Here is a 23,730-nt window from a genome sequence, read left to right on the forward strand (position 1 = left end):
TATTTATTTGAGAAAAAATGCAAGAGAGAGCATGAGCAGGGGCAGGGGTACAGGGAGGGAGAGAAGCAGACTCTCTGCTGAGCAGGGAGCCCAACTTGGGGCTTGATCCGGACCCTGAGGTCACAACCTAATGTGAAGGCAGATGCTTAACCAACTGAGCCACCCAGGCACTCTGCCTTCTGCCATTATAACTTTTTACCTGTTTATTCAAACATAAAAAGAAGCATCTATTCCAGACTCTGCACTAAATGCTCGAGATCCAGCCCTTGCCCTCACAGAATTCATGTAGGACACAGGTAAAAACAATATAATATTCTTAAATCTAACAATCATATTATTACAAGTATATGTAATGTCTGTATATAAATATATGACCAGCTATGTGCATATATAACAATTATATAATAAATATAACAGCCAGATAATTAGTAATTTGGTAAGTGCTAAGAAGGAAATGAACAGAGGGATGGGGTGTTACCAGAGTGATCAGGCAAGGGAGAAGATTCCCTTCCCAGTGTGATCACTTTCCTATAGCTTTCCAACATGTATCTCAATACAAATGTATGTTCCCTCTCCCCATACACCCAGATGGGGTGTGTAACCAGGCTTAAATGTGCTTGAACTCTTTCAAAGAGTGTCAGAGAGGAAACTTCTCTGCTAAGAGTCTCTCTTGCAGAAGAAAGAGGCTTATGAAAACAGTGCTCTCTTCCATCCTAGGCTGTCCCTAGGAAAGGGGGAGACAAAGGAAGGATCTTAAAGTCATAGGTCCTGGAAATTTACTGAATACATTTTGAGGATCAAAAGTGTACTCTTAGGGGCACTTGGGTGGCTCAGGTGGTTAAGCATCTGCCTTCTACTCAGGTCATGATCCCCGGGGTTCTGAGATTGAGCACCAAGTTGGGCTCCCTGTTCTGCAACAGTTGGCTTCTCCCCCTGCCCCTCCCCTGCTTGTGTAAATAAATAAATAAAATCTTTAAAAAAATTTACTCCTAGACAGCATGCCCTAATACATAATTATGCCACCTTTAATGTAATGCAGACCTAAAATGAAATAGGTACAGTTCTTGTATCAGTTGTAGTACGTGCATGAGAACACACTCTGGTCAGGCCATCCAGTAGTACATGGCGTCTTTCTTAGAAACATCAAAAGAAACACAGAGTTCATTGATCTGCTTTGGAGAAGCTTGCAAGGAAAGACAAAAAAAAAAAAAAAAAAAAAAGCCAAAACAAAAAAACAAAACAACCCCCCCCCAAAAAAAACAACAAAAAACAAACAAACAAAAAAACCAACTCTTTCCCGTAAAGGAAAATCACAATTTTGTGATAAAGAAACGTACAGGGTATAGGGTAAGGTGAGCTGAAACACAACACTTTAAAGCTATTTTGGATAGCACAGTCCAGACTTACTCCACCTTTATTGCTCTACCCAACAATCACACATCCAGGGCTCTCTAAACCATGCACTGTTCTAGGCATCTTGGGAAACATCAGTGAATGAAACCGATTTCTGCTTCTGGGAGGTTACATTCTAGTGAGGGGAGAAGCCAACAATAAACGTAAGTCAGTTTCATCAGGCTAGAAGATGATAAGCACAGCTGAAAACAAAATCAACAGGGAAAGAGGGCTGGGAGTTTCAGAGGTAAGGTGAAGAATGCATTGCCGATTGCAATCCTCACTGAGAAGCTGGCATTTAAGAAAAATCTTGAAGGAAGGGAGAGCTGGGAATGTGGGCACAGGAACAGAAGCCTTCCCAGCAGAGTGAGCATCCAGTGCGAAAGTTCCAAGGACGGTATGCTTCTATGAACATCAAGAAGACCAGTGTGACTAGAGCAGACAGAGAGGGGGAAGGAAGAGGAGATAGGAGTGGGGAGATCGTGGGTGGAGGGATCATCTAGGAGCTCAGAGGCCTTTGGAAGGATTTAGCTCTTACTATGATTGAGACTCACAGCCCCTCAGAACAGACTGCTTGTGGGCAAGGGAGGAAGCAAGACTACTTGTGGGAGAGACAACATCGGCTCACCCTAGGCAGTCAGTAATCGAAGCAGTGAGAAAAGGCTGCACGGGGTGAAGGCGGGACCCAGAGAATGGTATGTGAGAGCCAGGAGTAAAGAGTGCACGCAAGGTTTCTAGACTGAGCTATGTGGAGGGTGGGTTTCATTCTCATGTAGAGAAAACAGCAGCTATGACAAACGGTGCAGGGGCGGGAACAGGACTTTATTTTGGACACATGAAGTCTGAGATAACTATTAGACTCAAACGGAGAGGTCAGATGGCCCAGGAGATTGAATGTGATCACCAGGGGATGGAGAGTGGAGCGAGAAAAGGGGAGGGAGCAAATGCTGAGCTCTGCAGCAGGAAGAGGTCAGAGAAAAAAGAAGGAAAAAGCATAGAACACTCACTGTGACTGAGCCACCCAGAAAAGACAAAACCAGTCAGAGGTAGGAAAAAGGCTCAAGAGAAGTACAAAACTGACTGCACAGATGCCACTAAAACAAGGAATAGGATGAGGACAGTGAATGAATTTCGGCAAAATACAGGTTTTCAGTGATCTTAAAAAGAGCCATCCCAGTTACATGGAAGGGACCTGAGCCCATCTTGAGTGTGTTAAGAATGAAAAGTGAGTGAGACAGCGGGTCTAGACAGCAAGTATAGGGAGCTCTTTTCAGAACAGAGTTCAAGAAATGAAACAAGAGGTAGAGAAAAGTATGAGGCTCAAGAGAAATAACTGGTTTTGTACTCTAGGTGATATTAAAGCCTATTTGTATGTTGGTACAAATAAATAATTCTCAGAAATGGAGCTATGGGTTTTACTGCATTGGTAGTTAATTCATAAATCATTAACCATGACAACACATTAATATCTAGTTACAGTCACTTGACTAAAAATAAAAACTAAGACGGAGGTAAGCTACTATTTTACAGATAGTCTCCCATTTCAATTAAGTGTTAAACCCCATTGGCATGGAGTTACAAAAATTCTGTATTGAGGGACAGGGACATGGAGAAAAATTTTGGCTCCAATTTTCCTGATTCACAGGTTAACTTGAGTATTATGTGGCATTGGTAATTAAAGGTACTTGGAATATTTCAAGTAAGACTGTGGATTCCTACCTGTAATAGTTTTGGGTAAAGAGGAAGTACCTCTTGAAAGCTCATTAAATATTTATATGGAAGAAATATCCCTAATACACAAAATAAGCCCAATTATGGAATTATTCTCCAACAGGGAATGAATCTAGAATTTAAAAGGGATCTAAGGACAACACAGGGTAAGAATGTTTCTCCAAACAGTGCATAGTTTTATGTCTGGATCACCCACACATCCTGCCCAGAGAAGATGAAAAGCTTGCTTAGGATTCATTCAAGTTTCCAGTATAAGGTCTGAACTTCTTTCATACATGTGTTAAAAAACATCTGTGGCCCTGTACAGCTGGCCAGAAAATCAATTATGATTGCAGCATCCTGGCTATAGAAATGGCAGAAATCAACTTGTTCCTATTTTTAAAACCTAGAACTTTTAGAGTCAAAATAAAGGAAAACCAGCCTTCGTGAGATTTTAGTTTCTATGGATACATTTAGTTTTACAAAAAGAGAGGTATTTGAAGCCTTCATCTGGAAGAAAAAAAATACATGTTACTAATAATAGTTTTAAAGTAAGTTTGTGGAAATTAAAAATACATATTCACAAATGCTATAGTTTCTGTGGACATGCCTTTGCTACACAAACAGAGCTAACCTTACATAACCTAGTTTGGCTATTATTGTCTTCACTGTTTGAATTTTGTTTGAATAAAAAATATCCCTGAAATATTTTTCTGTTAATCTTGTTTCTTTCTAGTGAGAAAGACAGTCAATTATTCTAAATATGCATAGTCAATAAGGGATGACGAAAGGACACCTTACAAAGTGCTTACGTCCTAGTTGACTGCAAGATTCTCCTTATTTCTAAAATTAAAAATAAAAACAAGTGAGACAGCATTCCATAGGATGGATACCTAGTCTGCTATGCTATTTGCCAGCTAAGTGACCTTAAGCAAATTCTTAATCTCCCTGCGAAAGGAGCAGATGGTATGAGTATTCAGTACATATGGCTGTTTCGAGGCTCAAACAATAATGTACATCCACGAGCCTTCCACATTCAGTGATATTATTTTTATCATCTAAAATCACTGCCCATTAACCTGTCCATCTCTGCTTTAAAAGCTTTCTAGGCTCTTAGTTACTTCCGAGAAAATGGAAGATACTTTTTACTCCCCAGGATGATGTTTTTGAGAATTCCCAACATTTGGGCAAAAACCTTGCCCCTTCTACTTCTAATCCTACCCCCAACATACTCTCCAGTTTATCACAAACCAGATTTTGGTTGGAAACCAAGCTATAACACCATTTTCCATCCACCATGACCCATCCATCATAGAACCAGATGCATCCTACCTCCTATGCTCCACTTGAATTGATTCTTTTCTCTCCATCCCTAATGCTTCTACATGAGACCAAGTCACTATAGACTTGCACTCTTTTACAAACAAATCTGATTATTACGCCATTCTAAAATATCACCCGAAAAATCAGATTTTGTCAGTTTTCTTCTTAATGGTATCCAACTCGAACCCTCCTTTCTAGTCTAGGCAATATGCCAGTTCTTTATCAGGAAAATCAGTCTCGTTTCTACATCTTTGCCTTCACTTACGAGATCCCCCTGTCTTCACTTACGAGATCTCTCTTTCCGGGAGTCCTTTCTCTATTTCTCTTCTCGCTGACAAATCTTTCAACTTGCAGCAGCTAGCAATTGCTGACTACTCCATCCACAATAATTTCTCCTTTATTGAAACGCTATTGTCCTCGTAGTTGGACCCATAGTGTTTAGCTGTGTAGTGGGATTTAGCTGTGGAATTGGAACAATACATGTGCTATGTAGCGTAGTGTCAAATGCAGATAAGCAAAGAAAAACCAAACTTATGATAAAGGGGAACAAGGTTCAAAATCCACAGCTGCATGCCTTTGGGAAAGTTACTGGACCCCTCTGAGCTTCGGTCACTTCGTCAATAAAATAGATGATGTTTCATGTGATTGTGCTGATAAAATTATATAAAATCTCAGTGCAATGCCAGACCCTGTAGGGAACTGCTATAAACTGTTGTGTGCAACAGAACTCCAGGGAGCACGTTCCACTTGTCATGGTGGGACCTCCTAGTAGGTTAAGTAGTCAGTATTATTATTACTTACTTCATGTATTTTGACATTTCTTATGATGCAAATGGTAAACATGGGGGTAGGGCAGCTACCCTCATTAATTATGGACAACCTAATAGATACACATTCAGTAAATATTTTCCTCTTCTTCCTCCCCCATCCTGCAGCAAATTTGCTTCTGAGAAGTTGAGTTTTTGACTTGTGCCACTGGCTTTCATTAAAGAGTATATTAAAAATGTCTGTCACATAAAACAAATTGCTATTTCTTTTTCAGAGACATGTTTATGGGCACTGCCCTGACATTTCCTGGTGCCATCTCTTTGAAATTCAGTGTGAGAGATTTCTTTTGGAACTCAGTCTAAGAAAAGCTTTGCTTCTCTTGAGAAACATGTATAAATCACAGGATTGCTGATAAATATGTAGTAGACTGTGTTTCTTCTTTTATTTTGATTATCAGGAAACTGAAGTTCAGATATCATATCCCACATTAGCAACTAACTAGAGTCTTAGGACTTGCTGATCTCATCACCCTTTTCCCCTGATGGGTCTATACATCATCAGTGTACTATAACTTTACCTATAAATGTACCTGCTAATTTTTCACTAATATCCATTCTCTCTTTTTTCCTTTTATTAATAAAATTCTGTGAGGTGTTTTTTTAAAATTTTTATTCATTTATTTTTTAAAAGATTTTATTTATTTATTTGACAGACAGAGATCACAAGTAGTCAGACAGGCAGGCAGAAAGAGAGAGAGGAGGAAGCAGGCTCCCTGTAGAGCAGAGAGCCCAATGCGGGACTCAATCCCAGGACCCTGAGATCATGACCTGAACTGAAGGCAGAGGCTTAACCCACTGAGCCACCCAGGCACCCAATTCTGTGAGTTTTATTTGGGCACATGGATGCCTAGTTGGGGACAACATTTCTCAGCCTGCTTCTACTAAATGACTAATCAGATGTGAATAGGAGAGTGGCTTCCTGGTCATGCCCTCAACAGGAGCTCTTTATTTTCTACTTCCTCTTTTCTCTTCTAAGGGACTATAGCTTACACGTGATGCTGATGAGCCGACTTTGACTTTGTGGAAAGGGCTATGTCTTAGGGGAGAGAACAAAAATAGAGAAGGATCCCTAGAATATCATCAATCCCACCCCACTGGACTCCAATTGAACTTCCATGTGAGTGAAAAATAAGCTTTCAGTTTTAAGCCTGTGTTATCTTGGTCCCCCTCACAGCAGCTGAATCAATACCCTACATAATATACCCTCATCCTACTGTTTTGTTTTTACTTATATAGTTTACTTTTGTTCATGTGTATTTCTTTAAGCTATTTCTACTGCTTTTGTTGTTTGTATGAATGGAAAAAGAAAAAGAAATGAGACACACACACTGACAAGTTTGACAACCAAAATCGGCCCCAACCCCTGTCATACTTCACACAAATCCATTTCTGAAATAGAATGATTCTCTTTTCAAAATGTGCTTAAAGGGAAATATTAATTTGCATTTGTTTAGACCTTTTAAATTTTACTTCCAAGCACTGTCCTATCTTACACCGAAGGGAGAACTAAAGAGAATTTTCTGTCCTTCAGCTTCAACAAGGCGTATTCATGGCATCTTTCCCAAATCAAATAGGTGACCTGACCTCAGCGATCACAGAGAGAGGATTAAAAGATGTGACAGTTAAGAAGTGATCTTGAGTATCATTTTTCTTCATGCAAATGGACTTATAAAAAAATAAAACAACAATACATATTCAACCTCCCAAGCTAAAGATTTTAGGAAGTCTTAAGGAAAAACATGGTGATTCTTCTTCCCCTTGTCCACATCCCACCTGAGGCAACCAATGCTGAAGTATTAATTCTTGCATTTCCCTATTCTCCCACAGCCATATTTGGACACATATGGGCTTATCTCTCACTTAATTTACCAGGAGGATAAAACATACACACTTAACTCACATTCGTAAAAACTATGGTAAATAATATTTCCTAGTATGGCTGAACCAAATTTTAAAAAAACAAACCTCATTTTGAGGGAAATAATTTAATTAGCCAATCTCCTATTGACACAAATAGAAAAAAAAAATAAAACTTACTAGAGGATATATTTTGGAGATCAATTTATACTAATTCTACCTCTAATTTTACCATAGGCCAAGCTATCATCATCACTCACTGGGACTATTGCAACAATTTCCTCCTCATCTCTATGTCTCTATCCCTGCCTCTTGCAATCCATTCCTACAGAAGACACAGCACCACCTTCTTAAAACCTTAATCAGATGAAGTCACTCCCCTGTTTAAAAGCTTCTGATCGCTTCTCTTTGATATGAGAAGAAAATCCAAACTCCCTCCAAAGTTCCTAAAGGTTAAAAGTTTCCAAGCTCTTCACACTGGTCCCTGCCTAAGCCTCCATCCTTCTGACTACCTGTACCCCCCTCAGGCCCCCTCCCCCACCACCCCGTTTTTGTTGCTGTTGTTGTTGTTTTTGCTTTGGGGCCCTTGTAAAGATTTATTTAATTCTTTGCTGCTTTTCCCACACAAATGTAAGTACCCTGAGAGGGAAGATCTTCTCTCCTTTGCTGCTATATTCTTAGCACCAAGAATAGTGGTTGGTATACAAAATGTGCTCAATAAATATGTCAAATAAATTTCAAGGAGACTGTGTTCCATATACTTTCTGATTGAGAGTTTGAGTCCCTCTGTTAAGAGGAAAGGACAAGAACTACTGACTCATAATTAAGTGGCCTGGCTTTACATCCCAACTCTATCTTTTGCTAGTAATTTAATTCTTTAGACTTCAGTTATTATAGTTGGAAAATGTGGAATAATGATAGCTTTCAGATTTATAAAGATCAAGTAAGACTAATGGATGTAAAGGCTTATTAAAAACTCAAAAATGTTATATAAATGTTACTATTTCAATAAACTGGTACATAAGTAATGAAAATATCAAGAACTGAATGAAATTGGACATTTAAATAATTTAAACAATAATTCCATGCAAAGTATATACATAAACCTCTTACCTTTTTATAACTGGATATTCTCTGACATATGTGCTCTATTTTTTCACTACAAATTGCACTGAATTTACTCTGAAGGTCAGTAGGAATCACTTCATTTAGAGAGTTAAGGCTGGTACAGTTTTGTACAAAATGATCATCACTTTTAGCCAGGGCTTCAAGAATCTGGAGTAACACACATGCACATGGATCAAGAAAAGAAAACCTTCAAAATTAGCCAAATAAAATTTTCACAATTCTAGAACGCAGGGTGACCCTACCCGGCATACTTCCCTGAGCTACTTGGGATTTCTGTGTTCAGAAAAACCATCCCAGTGAAGTGATGGGCTTGTGTGTTTGGCCCCTCATGCTTTGCCTTCTGCCAGCTGTTAAAGCTTGCCTGAGGAAAGTGAATGGACTTCAAAGACTCCCTGCTGGATAAGTCAGTATGCTCTGATGTGGTAGCACACTGCCTGTATTTTAGTTGGAGTTACTCAGAACTTTTTTTTTTTCTCTCTCAGTTTGGTAGTAGAACAACAAACATGAAGGAAAACCAACAGAATGGCATCCTTACTTTCTACTGAGAGGCCAGTACAGAGAATGCATATAACGAATGTTTGCTGATGAAATGAATAAGAAATTGTTCGGCTAAAGTAAAATCAATGATAGTTGCAGGGTCTGAGCTCCATCTGATAAAAGCATCCCTATGATTTATTCAATTAATAAATCCCTTTGGCTATTTGAATCAATTGTAAGACAGCACTTGTGTGTATTTCTGTGTGTGCATACTACTGATCGCTGAGAATTTCCAACGAGTTGAGTTAATTACGTGTCATACTGATGACTGTTCAAAGATTGCCAGGACCGGTTACACCCTTACCTGACGTTTTTATAATATTGGATGAGGGATACAATATATAGATGCTATGTTTACTTGGCTCCCTCACCACCTCTACTTCTCTGACTTACAGAATATAAAGTGTAAGCTTTTTGTTTAATCGCTTCTCTAGATAATAGAGTTCGCTTTATCATTAGCCGTGTGATCTTGGTTAAATTTCTAATTTCTTTTATTTTCTTTTCTTCATGTGTAAAATAGAAATATTTGCAAGACTTATACAGTTCTCATACATAAAATAACCCACGTAACTTTGAAAATCTGAAATAGCTAGAAAAAGGAGATAAAATAATGCTAATAACCTGGTGCCAAACTTTTACATGGATTGCCTTAGTAATGTAATAGTAAGTGGTTGCATTTTGAAAACACAGATTCTATATCAAAAGATATGTAGTGGTAGGACAGCATCAGAATAATGGAATTTTTTTGAAGTTGACTTTTAGAATATAAAACAAAAACATAAAAGAATTTTTGAAATAGTGCATAGTCTATCTCAACTACTCATATATGAAACAAGGGTTAACATGAAAAAATAAAAGTAGGGAAGCTATATATAATGCCTGAATCCTCACCAAGTGATAGAAAAGCAGATGAAATAATAGAGCTTAGGCCTGGGGAGGGTCTAATAGGAGCTTTACTGATTTACTTAGTGGAGGGGTCATGAAAAGCAAGCACAGGGTCACCTCTCACTTAGAATATTTTATCCATTTGATGAAAACTCCCTTCCTCCCTCTCTATCTTGGTTTAGTCTGAAGACTAAGGATGATATCCTTCCCAGCTAAGAATTACATAAATGTCTGAGGGTCTATTCATAAATGGATCTCTATGCCTTGTGAAATTTTATGAAATAAACATGAGGCTTGCAGAATTTGAAGTTTCTTATAATACATTTCAAGACTTCAAATACTTTTCAGAGGGTTATTTACATTTAAAAAAGCACCACCTGTCACAAAAACCATCTGAAAGGTATTCATGATACTGAATCAACAGATGTAGCAAACTCAACTAAATGCAGAGAAGCCTTTGCCAAATCAACTAACATTTGCCTGGGCAAGAGTCCCATCTAACATCACACTGTACTCTAAAAGAGATCAATAAAAAGGAAGGTTGTACGCATATTGAGTAATGAGGGAAAAAAAGAAAAGAAAGTTGAATGAGCTGACAGCTGAAGCACATACAGCTATTTACACATTTTTAAGTGGAGGTGGGGGTGGTGTCAGGGACTTTATTTAGAACAAAATCCCTTGTTTTCCCGGGATCACTCATACCTTGGCAGTGAGGCTGAAGAAACCTTTGGGCTCAATCATCTTCTCTACCACGTTGCACTTTATCCCAGCTGTGCTGTCGTACTCATACACGACCCCATATTCCAGGTGCACATTATCCACTGTCAGACTCACGTGCTCCTTCTTCCCATCGATGATGGCCATGGTGTTAAACTTGTCAATTGCCTCTGGAACAAAGACACTATGAATTCAGCAAATTCAGGAAGGGTTTGCTAGTCTCTTCAAAGAATTTGAGTCTCTCCGAATAATTTTTAAAGATTTCTTTAAAGGATGGCTATATCTGATGTCTCGTTAACATTTTTTAAAAACAAGAACACTTAAAAAAAAAAATATGTTTGAGTGATCCGAATCTCACCCCTCTAACATGACTAGTCTTTGCACATCCATTTTGATCTATGGACCATATGTATGCCTATTTATACCATTATAAACGTTACACAAAGAATTTTATTTTTTTATTAGAACCATGCATGACTTAAAGTAGGGCTCCTAAAATTGCCTCAAACATTGAATGAATATTTGTTCAATGCAGAAAAAAATATAAAGCCATTCTGAAGAAACGGAAAGGAGATCCAATAATAATTTTTTTTCAGCAGACAGGATGCATGAATTTCCCCCAGACAGCATATCTTCTGTAGATAGCTCACTGAGAAAATGTCATTGTTTGCTATAATAACGTTTTCATCTGGACTGTCTTCCTATCGGTTTTTGGCCAATGGTCAGTCTGCTGGCATAAAAACACCTAAAATCTGAAGCAAGAAAAATCCCTGAGAAACTTAACAGCAAATATTAAATTAGCAAAAATAGAATATTAGTTAACTAAAAACAATTAAGTCCCAGAATGGCAGACACAGCAAATATAACATAGGAAAAAGCAGAATAATGGTTTATCTTAGAATAATTGAGTCCCAGAATAGCTAGAAATAAATTATCAGAGCAACTCATCAACCTTTTCACTGTGGCACTAATGATGAAAAGCAAAAACAGCTAACTCTAAATGAGGAATAAAGGCCTCAAGACAAGGTCCTGAGATTTGTCCTAGTTTAAATAATTAATAAAGTTGGTATGTCATAACAACCTTGGAGCTCCTGTATGGTTGAAATATTTCTAATATCACCCATGATCTTAATGGCTCCTACCCAGTGGCCTTGTAGGAATGGAGGGAACACAGCTTTTGGCAGAGTGCGCCGCCCTTATGATCAGTGTGTATAGGAGATTGTGTAACTGCTGGTCTGGAAGAACCTAGTAGTACAATAAAGATGTCCAGAGTTATCTACGAGTAATGTGAATGGAAAGATACCAGGAAAAGGTAAGTGAAGGTTCAAGGACTTCTGTGGAAAAATGTTGAAACAATAATTCAAGGTATTTGTCCAATGCAAAAATATAACTTTAATTACCTCTCTCCCTTTACTCTTGAGGAAGAGGCCACTAATACAGCAATCTGCTGGTTGCTTCACGGAGGAAACAGAAATGGTATGAGTCCTTATCAAAAGATCTCTCTCCTTCTCTCATTTTTACATTGTCTCTTGCATTACAATTAATGTTAGAATACAGTAAAAGTTACTTGAATCAAGAAAGTATTTTCAAAGGGGCTATAGACTTTCTTTCTAAACTCAGGCTTTAAATTTTAGTGCACATACAGATCAGCTCTTGTTAAAATGGAAATTCTGTTTCAATAGGTCTGGGCAGGGGCTGAGATTCTACATCTCTCCAGGGATGCTGCAGCTGCTGGTCTGTGAACCACATTGGATTAGGAAAGTCTACACAGCATTTAAACTCAAAACAAGGAAGCAAGTTATAACTTGGGTTTGAATCCTCATTCCACCATTTACTGACTTAGGCAAATCCCTTAAGCTAATAAGCTTTAATTTCTTTTTCCATAAAATAAGGATGATGACAATAACACTATGGAGAGATTTCCTTTTTTGATGAGTTTTTACAACAATGGCATGTTAGTGACTAGCTATTATTACATATGCATTTGACATAACATCTATTTGGTGATAATGATTTAAGAAAGTTGCTTGAACATAGAAGATATTCAATACTTGGGATGAGACACAGGCACACTGAAAAAGAATGCTACTATGACAAATTAGGAGAAAAAGAAGGAACCCACCTTCTACTTTGCAGTCAAAAGCATCCCCTACTTCATCTCCAGGAGGTTTGGAGTTAGACTTTTGAAGGTCTTCTTGAGCGCTCTCAATGCTATTATACACCCATTGTATGGAATCTTGCTGGAATGAGGAGGAGGAAAGAAACCTCAGAGGTATTAGTGCTTCTAAAAATGTATATCCATTTCACAAACCCATTTTAGGAGAGTTGATAATCTTATTTATTATTCTAGTTTATTTAAAGATAATAAAATTTGAAAGAGAAAGAAAATCAACATCAGAAACTAATAAAAAGTCAACAGCAAGTATATTATTTAGCAAATTGATTTTTTTTTAGGCTTGAAATTTTATCTTCCAAAGATGTTTCTAAATAGGCTGCATTTCCCAAGTGTCTTACTTAAATGCCTCAAGTATATCTTAAGTTATAAATTACACTTTTAAATAAATAAATGTCAGATGGACAGTTTTCTGAAGAATCAATCATGTATCACTATACAAACCACTTAAATGCTCTCCTGACACATATATTTAATACAGTTAATGCTTTTTTGAAGCAAACCAATAAGAAAATTGGAAGAACATCTTTCATTTCATTGGGTTCCCAAGTGATGTAACCTTTTTAATCCTTCCATATCATTAATCATCCTATATTTTAATTAAAATAGCAATTGCATGCTCATCTAAATAAATGAGAAAGAGGAAATGGCCACCAAGCAAATGCTTTCAGGTCTGTGTTATTTACTTTAAAGTTTATACCTTTCCTAGGTCAGATGATGAAACTGAATTGCACTACGTAACTGTGATATCATTTACATCATCCATTTTTCTCTTATATTAACTTCACAGTTGTGTTTCATTACTATATTGCCAACCATCATTAAAAGGCTAGTTAACTTTGATCATTCAAATACACCTTGGTAACTTGTTGTGACCCCTAAGGAACCACATGCTCTGGTATCCACACTTCTGTGTAGCTCCTTCTCACACTGAGCCAAGGCTTAGTCATGGGATCTGATATTTCCAAAGGGATATTAGCAAGCATGGTTTAAATAGAGTTGATCACTTTATGCCCTCTTCAAAGGCAGACACCATGCAGATAGGACAACTCCCTAGACTGGAAAGGGAGGCCATAGGGAGGAGCTCTGGAGTGAGAGAACACAAGGGGGGAGATGCAGAGCCCAGACATTCCCAGCAAAACTCTGCCCATCAGCACCTTCATAGGAATCAACACTCAATCTGTCTGCAGATGCAGAATCAAGGGAAATAATCAATCATTGTTGTTTTAAGGCCAGTAAGTTTTGGGACAGTCTGTTTTGTGGCAATGGATACATGATGGAGCAGGTGACTTGCCCAGTGAATTTTTCTAATTATTGCTTTTCTTTAAAAAAAAAAAAAAAAAGATTTTTTTTTTTTAATTTGGGGAGTAATTTATCAGTTGCCTATAACACCCAAATAAAAATCTTCATAAGTGTTCTTAAGATTTTATTTATTCATTTGAGAGAGAGGCAGAGAGAGAGAGAGAACAGACGGTGGCAGGACTGGGGGTGGGGGAGGCAGAAGGAGAAGCAGACTTCCCGCTGATCAGGACTCAATCTCAGGACCCTGCAATTATGACCTGAGCCAAAGCCAATTATGACCGACTGAGCCACCAGGAACCCTTTTTACTGCTTTTCTTAATCATTTCACTAACCACCCCCTCTCTAAGAAGGCAGTCAAGGAAAGTGAAAAGGAACCAAACTTAAATCACTTTGGTCACTTATCAAAATTCCAATTGAAGGGGAAAGTTTTGATAATTTCAAAAGTGTCTTTTTAAAAAATTCATTCAATGATACAGTTCAATAAATATTTATTAAACCATTATCAATCATACTCTGGTTTCTCTTCAGATTGCATAAATCTTTCGCCTTTTACCATTATCAACCAGAATAACTATGAGTCTATGCATGAATTCCAATTTGCTTTGCTATTTTGACCTTATTAATAAGCAAAATTGATGAGCTATTTTCTTGTAGGTTCAGTATTTTATAGGATGTCAGTCCTGGCCTATGAGAAAATAACCACTCCACTCCTCTCTCCGGTTTGGACATAAAATCATATTCTCAAGTCCAAAAGAGTACTTGGCTATGCATGAAGGAAAAAATACAAAGCCTCTCCTCTAAAGTTCCTTTTACATTTAGTTGATTAATTTGAGAGAATTTTCTCTTATAGCCCAATATGCACTTGTACCTCATGGGATAAGCTTTGCTTATAAATTAGCATTCTTATTTTATTTTTCTACAACTCTTGAAATTTAATCAGAGGATAATGCTTAGAATTTTAAGTAATGATAAGTACATTTTGGTATTTTCTTTTAAGAGCTAAATCCAGTTAAATAAATATATCTAAAACTCAATCACAGACCCTATAAAACCCACACAGATGTACAGTGACCATTATATATCCTAAAGCATTCGCAAGGGTCAAGAAAACAATTCAAACCTTTGGATTTCAATTTGATAAACTGTTAGGTCTTTGAAAACTCCTATCACAATGCAAATGAAAATACCCCAGAGCGCTTTTAAAACAATGATTAATACTGTTAACAATAAGACGCAATCATTTAAGCATAATTGATTATAAATAATTATGCAGATAAAACAATCATCAAGAGATTTACAACGCTGTGCTTAAATGTGAACCTAAAGGTAGAAAACACGGACATCTCTGGCACTATCTTGTGTTGACCTCTCGGCTTTCTACGCAAGTTTGCAATGAGATCCGGGTATACTGCAGGGCAAATTACCTTCATTGGTCTTCTGTATTTCCTGCAGGCTGTAACATGTGCAATAACACTGGCATGGGTCTCTTTGCTGACATTGATTCCATTTACTTTGATAATACACTGTCCAGGGTGAAGACCAGCTGCTGCAGCGACAGTTCCTTCAAATACAAATGAGAAAATTGCCAAAAATTTGAGGAATGAGATTCCTTTTTATCACAGAGGCAACAAGGAAAGCAATTTTAAAATATAATAGAGATCTAGCTAGTAAGTTCTTGATAAATTTGGTTCTGATAGCAATGCTCTCTCAACGTTTTTCTACTTTTCATCTGGCCATTCAAGCTGTGATTAACAAAATATTCTCCCATCTCTCTGAGAATGAATTTGAAGGGATATTGTAAAGTGACCTTTATAATACTAATCAGTTATTTTCCCTCTCAACTTTTTTTTTTTTCACATTTCATTGTTTATTGAGACGTTTTCAGTTTTAATTATCTATTGTAGGTACAATTCTGATGATCATATCAAAGCTGTATTATAAATAGCAGATAGTCATTTGGCTGCATGCCTTAGACACACACACAAGCACACGATATTGTACATTCTCCTGCATGCAAACTTAAAGGAAATATACATTCCTTTTATTAAAAACACAATTATGTACAGTAAGTCTGGAATTTGTTAAGCTACTATTGATTTAGATAAACCTGAGAAGGCTCAAAATGTCAAGTAACACTGTTTCCATACTCCCCATTCAATGAAACTTAATCACAAAGAAATCTAGTTAAACTATATTAAAATCACAGATAATATAAAAATAAACATTTCTGCAAGAACACTAAACATATTAGAATTCAAAGTCACAAATTTTGATATGTTACATTCCCTTTCATATTAATTTGTAATGATGTGTATGATACAATGTACAAAATACTAAAAATTATAACAGAATTCAGCAGCCAAATCATTTACAGTTATCACTATAAAACTTGAAATTAAAGTTATCAACTGAACAAAAACATTAAAATAAAAGTGTTGAACTTGCTGGTAGCATGTTACTTAGAAACTCCATCTCAACTCAAGATTATACTTTGACATCGTCACATGTCATCAGATTTCTAGCCAATAGATCACTGCTTCATCCTGACTCTCTGTATGTCTGTATATCTAGTCAGTCTTAATTTTCTACATATGCATACATAATGGCAAAATGGAAAGCCAGAAATGTATGCCTTACTTATCTTTCTTTAGTCTATCAAATATCTAAATATTAAAATAGTATTCACTTTCATTTGTTTTTCTCAGTAACTGTTATTGCAATGACATTTTTGAAATTAACAATAGCTTGTAAATTTCAGTCTTACTTCTTTTTTTTTAAGTTAAAGTATAATTAACATACAGCATTATATTAGTTTCATGTATACAATATAATGATTCATCAATTCTATAATCACTTTCATTTTTTAAAATGCAAACAGAAGAAATTCTTAAGAAAAAAAAATCAAATCAATTAGCAACCACAAATAGATTGGATTTGCTAAGTAAAACAAGCATTCAGGATATCCTTAAAGGGTCAGAAACCACAGAATTGGTGGAGAATAAAATGAATCAGATGACAGCAACTGTCTATCATTCATTTGCACAGATATAGACTTAAATAAGCAAGTGAAATATCCAGTGAGTTAAGATCTTCAGAAACTTTCAAGTCATTATTATTTGATATTCTGAGCAAGTCAACATTTATATAGCACCATTAATAAATACAATGAATATAATTAATATAAGTGACTATAAAACTTATGTTAGAAGAGCCTTTTTTGTAAGCAATTTCTCTCATGAAAGAATTATGAAATATCTTAGAGAACATAATTTACATTCAAGAAGACTATATATATATATATATATATATATATATGTATGTATATATATGTTTTTTCTCACTAAAATTCATACCCAGAAATTCCAGAAATTCCAAGTGGTTTTTCTGGATTGAAGTAGGTCTTGGAGGGAAATGGGACATTCCCCATAGAAAGAATAGTCTGAAAAAAAGCACTGAGTCAAGAAATAAGCTGGACATTTGGGAGCACGTGAGCAGTTGGTGAGAGCTTAAAATGGGAGTGGTGGGTGAAGACCCTGGAGAGCCAAGCAGAGCCAGGTTGTGAAGTCCTTGACTACTCCATGTGAAGTCCTAAGACCTTAACCTTACTATATACGCATGAGGAAAAGCATTGAAGAATTTTAAGCACAAGTGATATGACCCTCCCCCCACCCCAAACAGGGAATGAATCATTTGAGCTTAAGTAAAAAATCAAAATCACAACACGCATCTACTGCAATCAAGATCGAGTATTTAATATTTGATGACAGAGTTTGTGAAGAGGTTACGGTCCCCAGGATGACACCTCTACCTTTGGACTAGGTGGCTGAGTAGATAGTCATTCAAATAAAGAGAATACAAAAGGCAAAGCAAGTTCAGAGAATGGATGGGAAGTTCAGTTAGAGAGATGCTGAGGTCTGAGGTGGAGACAGAGATTTAAACATCTCCAGCAAGAGCATCAATAAGATTTCTTACAGAAAACAAGAAGGCAGAGAAGAAAAAAGGGAGCCAACAATAGATGAAGGGAGCTGCCAGAGGACAGATAGGAGAAATATCTGAAAAGCATCATCTCAAAATCAAGAGAGGAACGTTTTCTGCAAACAGGAGTAGTCGGTTTAATCAAATGCCACAGAAAGTTCAAATTAATACAGATGTTATCAATGTCCGTAGTATTTTTCAGTCAAGGCTATGATGACTCTTGTAAGACAGACTTTGGAGACATGGGTGGGGAGAGATGGGGACGGATGTCTATAGCACTGTCCTAAAACTCAAATAGGAAGAGAAAAAGGGCAGCTGAAAATACAAACGGCCAAAAAAGAAGTTATTAGAGCACTATTCTAGAGCTGAGTTTAACAATCTTGGATGCGCATACAGATCATCTGAGGATCTCATTAAAATGTAGATTCTGCTCAGTAAGTCCTGGGTGGGTCCTAAGATTCTGCATTTCTAACTGGTTCCAGGCAACGCCAATTCCTTGTGGATCTAAATGGGAAAAGAAGGAAAAGGGACAAGTTCTGTGTTTGCTGTTCTAGTTTAAGATCATTTTGTTTGTTTAGTTTAGTGGGAAAGAATTGAGCATGCTCACAGCCTGTACTAGAATAATCCAAGAAAAAAAGGCTGAAATTTTGGAAGGGAATACCGGACAGCATGGTGCTCCAGAGAAGGCATAAGATCTAGAACACTTATTGAGAAATTCACCTTGAACTCTAAAAAGAAAAAACAACAACAACAACAACAAAAAAGCCTCTTCCTCTAGGGTGGGAGGAAGCTGGTGATGGTGGTAGATCCAGCAAAAGGTGTGGGTGTACAGAAAAAGGTGTGGGGCTCTGAGGGTTTTATACTTAGGACCCTGAATTTGTCTGTGGGGTGAAAAAGGAAGTTCATCTTGGGAGACAGGAGAGAAAGAGGGAAGTGATGAGAGACATGAAAAGGTTGCTGAATAGTAAGACAGGCCCAGCAAAAGACGGCAAACTGGGATAATGCTAATTCCACATCCATGATAGTTTTTTCCCCACTCAGGAGGAAAAGCAAATAGGATGATTAAGTTCATCTAAGGCTAAAGAGGTGATTTAGTGTACCTGAAGAATAAGGACAAGAGGACCCTGGTGATGCTAGCAAGAATGACTGAGGTGACCTGCCATGGGATAAGGCTGCTAAAGAAGTAAGGCTTCAGGGGAAAAAGAAGGATCCAGAGCTTGGAAGTCCCAAATGAATTCAAAACAAAATAAAATAAAAAAACAAGCTGAGAATACCAAAGTGATGAGATTGCAATAAGAAATTGGCATATTGGAATTTTAGATTCCAAAGGTAAAATCTCAGTTATAGATATACTCTAGTATGTGGAGATGGGAAGGCACCAAAGAAGAAAAAGGGAAATAAGTTTTTCCTTCTTATAGCAAAATCACTGTGCAAAAAGAAACCACTGAATAGTATCTTTCCCTTTAATATGCATCTGAAAGGAAAAGCACATAAGCATTTCTTTTACTCTTCAGAAGCAAAGAGCATAGGAACCAGATTTGGGCCTACCCTACAACTACTTTCCAAAGAAAGAATCCGGCTCTTTAAATGACACCATAATAAGGACAGAAGCACACCGTCATTCAATCAAGTTTTCAGTTATTTTATAGTACTGATAATGTGACTTACTCTTTTCTGTTCAGTGAAAATGAAAATCTTGGAAGTACCGACTATCCCCTCTGAGTACTAAATATATCCCATTTCAGTTATATAATAAGAATAAGTTGCTGGAAATGTTTTAAATGTCTATTAGTCTATATGTTTTAAACACCTGAGTGAAAAGACAAGTTTTTGAAATAAGATTCATTTTTGTCATATATACACTAACAAAGGCAATTTTATAATGTAATAAAGCTCATATGTTCTTGATCAATTTGATTCTGATAGCAATGCCCTCTCCAAATTTTCCAGACTAATATTTGGGTGATCACATGAAGACACTTTACATTTTATGTTTCTTGGTAATGAAAAGCATGTATGTCTCTGGTTAAGATGAACACATAGCTTCTTTGCTTATAATGACATTTCTTTCTATAGCAGCAAGTTATACACTATGTGGGCTCTAAAAGTCATTCCCTTAAATCATTACTAGTTACTATACTATATATAGTATACTAACTATTACTAATTACTATAAAATTTAAAATACATAGAAAAAGAGATATCAATGGTTTATTTACCTATCAAACAAAAAAGAATAAAATATAAACATGTTATTATTTAAAATACATAGAAAAAGAGATATCAATGGTTTACTTACCTATCAAACAAAAAAGAAAAAAATATAAACATGTTATTATTTAATATAAAATGCATTTTATGGTTTAAGAAATGTTATTTATAGAAACACCTGAAATAATCTTAGAGCAACAGGTTATAAAGCACAGATCATTCTTAAACCTGAAAACTTACATCTTTGAGTTATTGACAAAAATACAGCTCTTTGCCACCAGAGAAAAATACAAATAGACAACCTTAAAATCGTTATACCCTTTGGCTAAAGTGAAACATGCAGAAAAGTGAGATTGGCAGGCATAATTCCTTCATCAGTTATTGTTTTTTTTTTTTTAAGTTTTATTTTATTTCATTTTTTTCAGTGTTCCAAAATTCATTGTTTATGCACCACATCCGGTGCTCCATGCAATACATGCCCTCCATAATACCCACCATCAGGCTCACCCAAACCCCCAACCTCCTCTCCTCCAAAACCCTCAGTTTGTTCCTCAGAGTCCACAGTCTCTCATGTTTGTCTCCTCCACCAATTTCCCCCAACTCACTTCTCCTTTCCATTCCCCAATGTCCTCTGTGTTATTCCTTATACTCCACAAGTAAGCGAAACCATATGATAATTAACTCTCTCTGCTTGACTTATTTCACTCAGCATAATTTCTTCCAGTCCCATCCATATTGGTATAAAAGTTGGGTCTTCATGCTTTCTGATGGAAGCATAATACTCCACTGTATATATGGACCATATTTTCTTTATCCATTTGTCCTTTGAAGGGCATCTTTGTTCTTTCCACAGTTTGGCAACTGTGGTCATTGCTGCTATGAACATTGAGGTAGAGATGGCCCTTCTTTTCACTACATCTGTATCTTTGGGAAATACCCAGTAGTGCAATTGCAGGGTCATAGGGTAGTTCTATGTTTAATTTTTTGAGGAATCTCCACACTGTTTTCCAAAGTGGCTGCACCAACTTGCATTCCCACCAACAGTGTAAGAGGGTTCCCCTTTCTCCACATCCTCTGCAACATATGTTGTTTACTGTCCTGTTGATTTTGGCCATTCTAACTGGTATAAGGTGTCAATGTGGTTTTGATTTGAATCTCCCTAATGGCCAATGATGATGAACATTTTTTCAAATGTCTGTTAGCCATTTGTATGTCTTCCTTGGAGAAGTGTCTGTTCATGTCTTCTGCCCATTTTTTCATATGATTATCTGTTTTGCATGTCTTGAGTGTGAGGAGTTCTTTATAAATCTTGGATATCAGCCCTTTGTCTGTAGTATCATTTGCAAGTATCTTCTCCCATTCTGTGGGTTGCCTCTTTGTTTTGTTGACTGTTTCCTCTGCTGTGCAGAAGCTTTTGACCTTAATGAAGTCCCAAAAGTTCATTTTCACTTTTGTTTCCTTTGCCTCTGGAGACATATCTTGAAAGAAGTTGCTGTGGCCAATGTCAAAGAGGTTACTGCCTATGTTATCCTCTAGGATTTTGAGAGATTCCAGCCTCATCTTGAGGTCTTTCACCCATTTTGAGTTTATCTTTGTGTATGGTATAAAAGAATGGTCGAATTTCATTCTTTTGCACACAGCTGTCCAATTTTCCCAGCACAATTTATTGAAGACACAGTCTTTTTTTCCACTGTATATTATTTTCCTGCTTTGTTGAAGATTATTTGACCAAGACTTGAGGGTCCATATCTGGGCTCTCTACTCTGTTCCACTGGTCTATGTGTCTGTTTTTGTGCCAGTACCATGCTGTCTTGGTGATCACAGCTTTGTAGTCAAGCTTGAAATCAGGCAACGTGATGCCCCCAGTTTTGTTTTTCTTTTTCAACATTTCCTTAGCAATTCAGGTTTCTTCTGGTTCCATACAAATTTTAGGGCTGTTTGTTGCACCTCTTTGAAAAGTGGAATTTTGATCAGGATTGGCAATGAAAGTATAGATGGCTCTAGGCAGTATAGACATTTTAACAATGTTTATTCTTCCAATCCATGAGCACAGAATGCTCTTCCATCTTTTTGTGTCTTCTTCAATTTCTTTCATGAATGTTCTGTAGTTCCTGGAGTACAGATCCTTTACCTCTTTGGTTAGGTTTATTCCCAGGTATCTTATGGTTCTTGGTGCTATAGTAAATGGAATCAATTCTCTAATTTCCCTTTCCATATTTTCATGGGATGCAAGAGTGGTTCAATATTCGTAAATCAATCAATGTGATAGAATAATCAATAAGAGAAGAGAGAAGAATTACATGGTCCTCGTAATTGATGCAGAAAAAGCCTGTGACAAGATACAGCATCTGTTCCTGATTAAAATGATTCAAAGTATAGGGACAGAGGGAACATTCCTCAACTTCATAAAATCTATCTATGAAAAACCCACAGTGAATATCATCCTCAATGGGGAAAAGCTGACAGCCTTCCCTTTGAGATCAGGAACACGACAAGGATGTCCACTCTCACCACTGCTATTCAACATAGTACTAGAAGTCCTAGCAACAGCAGACAACAAAAGAAATAAAAGGTATTCAAGTTGGCAAAGAAGAAGTCAAACTCTCTCTCTTCGCAGATGACATAATACTTTCTATGGAGAACCCAAAAGACTCCACCCCCAAACTACTAGAACTCATACAGCAATTCAGTAATGTGGCAGGATACAAAATCAATGTACAGAAATCAGTTGCTTTCTTATACTCTCGTCAGTTTTTTAAAATTTCTTATTTAAATTCAACTTAATTAACATATAGTATATTATTTGTTTCAGAGGTAGAAGTTAGTAACTCATCAGTTGTGTATAATGTCCATTTCTCATTACATCATGTGCCCTCCTTAATGCCCATTACCCACTTACCCCATTTCTCCACTCACCAGCAACCCTCGATTTTTTTTCTTTAGAGTTTAGAGTCTCTTATGGTTTGTCTTCCTGTTTTCATCCTATTCTATTTTTCCTTCCCTTCTCCTATGTTCATCTCTTTTGTTTCTTAAATTCTACATATGAGTGAAATTATATGGTATTTATCATTCTCTCACTGACTTATTTTGCTTAGTATAATACACTCTAGTTCCATTCATGTCATTAGTTTCTAACAGTGATAAATATGCCTTACAATTTTTAAGAGTTTTTATTTTTTTAAAGATTTTATTTATTTATTTATTTGAAAGAACGAGTTGGGGGGGTTGCGAGGTCAGAGGGAGAAGGAGACTCCCCTGCTTAAGCAGGGAGTCCAATGCAGGACTCGATTCTGGGACTCCAGGATCATGATCTGAGCCAAAGGTAGCTGCTTAATCAACTGAGCCACCTGGCGCCCCATGAGTATTTTTAGGAATGTACTGCCATTGAGCCAATAAAGTAAAAATACTTTTGAGAAAATACATGACAACATGACCATGCACATTTTGAACATATTCTTATTCAGCAAGCAATATCCAAATATGCTGAAAAGCTGTTTGCCATACAGGATGAATTCCTCACCTCTTCCTACTGCGTGGACAACCGATGGGCCGTATCCTCGTATCTGGAATCCAAGTCCCTCAGCTGAATCTGGGATTTTCACTGTCCTAAAATCAGTCAGAAAATAGGGTAAGATGATGTTAAAATGCCACAGTTGGTTAATACAATATGTCCACTTTTATTCACTTTTAATA

General features: G+C 36.8%; 1 protein-coding gene across 1 annotated transcript in view; it reads right to left on the reverse strand.

The window, feature by feature from the left end:
* PREX2 (phosphatidylinositol-3,4,5-trisphosphate dependent Rac exchange factor 2) overlaps positions 1-23,730 on the reverse strand; it is a 297,053-nt gene that overhangs the window by 129,956 nt on the left and 143,367 nt on the right. The window contains exons 19-23 of the mRNA XM_044245489.1: positions 23,558-23,643; positions 15,276-15,412; positions 12,499-12,616; positions 10,362-10,546; positions 8,223-8,384 (exon numbers count right to left, since the gene is read on the reverse strand). Coding sequence (XP_044101424.1) covers positions 8,223-8,384; positions 10,362-10,546; positions 12,499-12,616; positions 15,276-15,412; positions 23,558-23,643 — 688 coding nt within the window. The remainder of the gene's footprint in view (positions 1-8,222; positions 8,385-10,361; positions 10,547-12,498; positions 12,617-15,275; positions 15,413-23,557; positions 23,644-23,730) is intronic.

Source organism: Neovison vison, chromosome 4 (genome assembly GCF_020171115.1).
Source record: "Neovison vison isolate M4711 chromosome 4, ASM_NN_V1, whole genome shotgun sequence".
Taxonomy (NCBI): Eukaryota; Metazoa; Chordata; class Mammalia; order Carnivora; family Mustelidae; genus Neogale; species Neogale vison.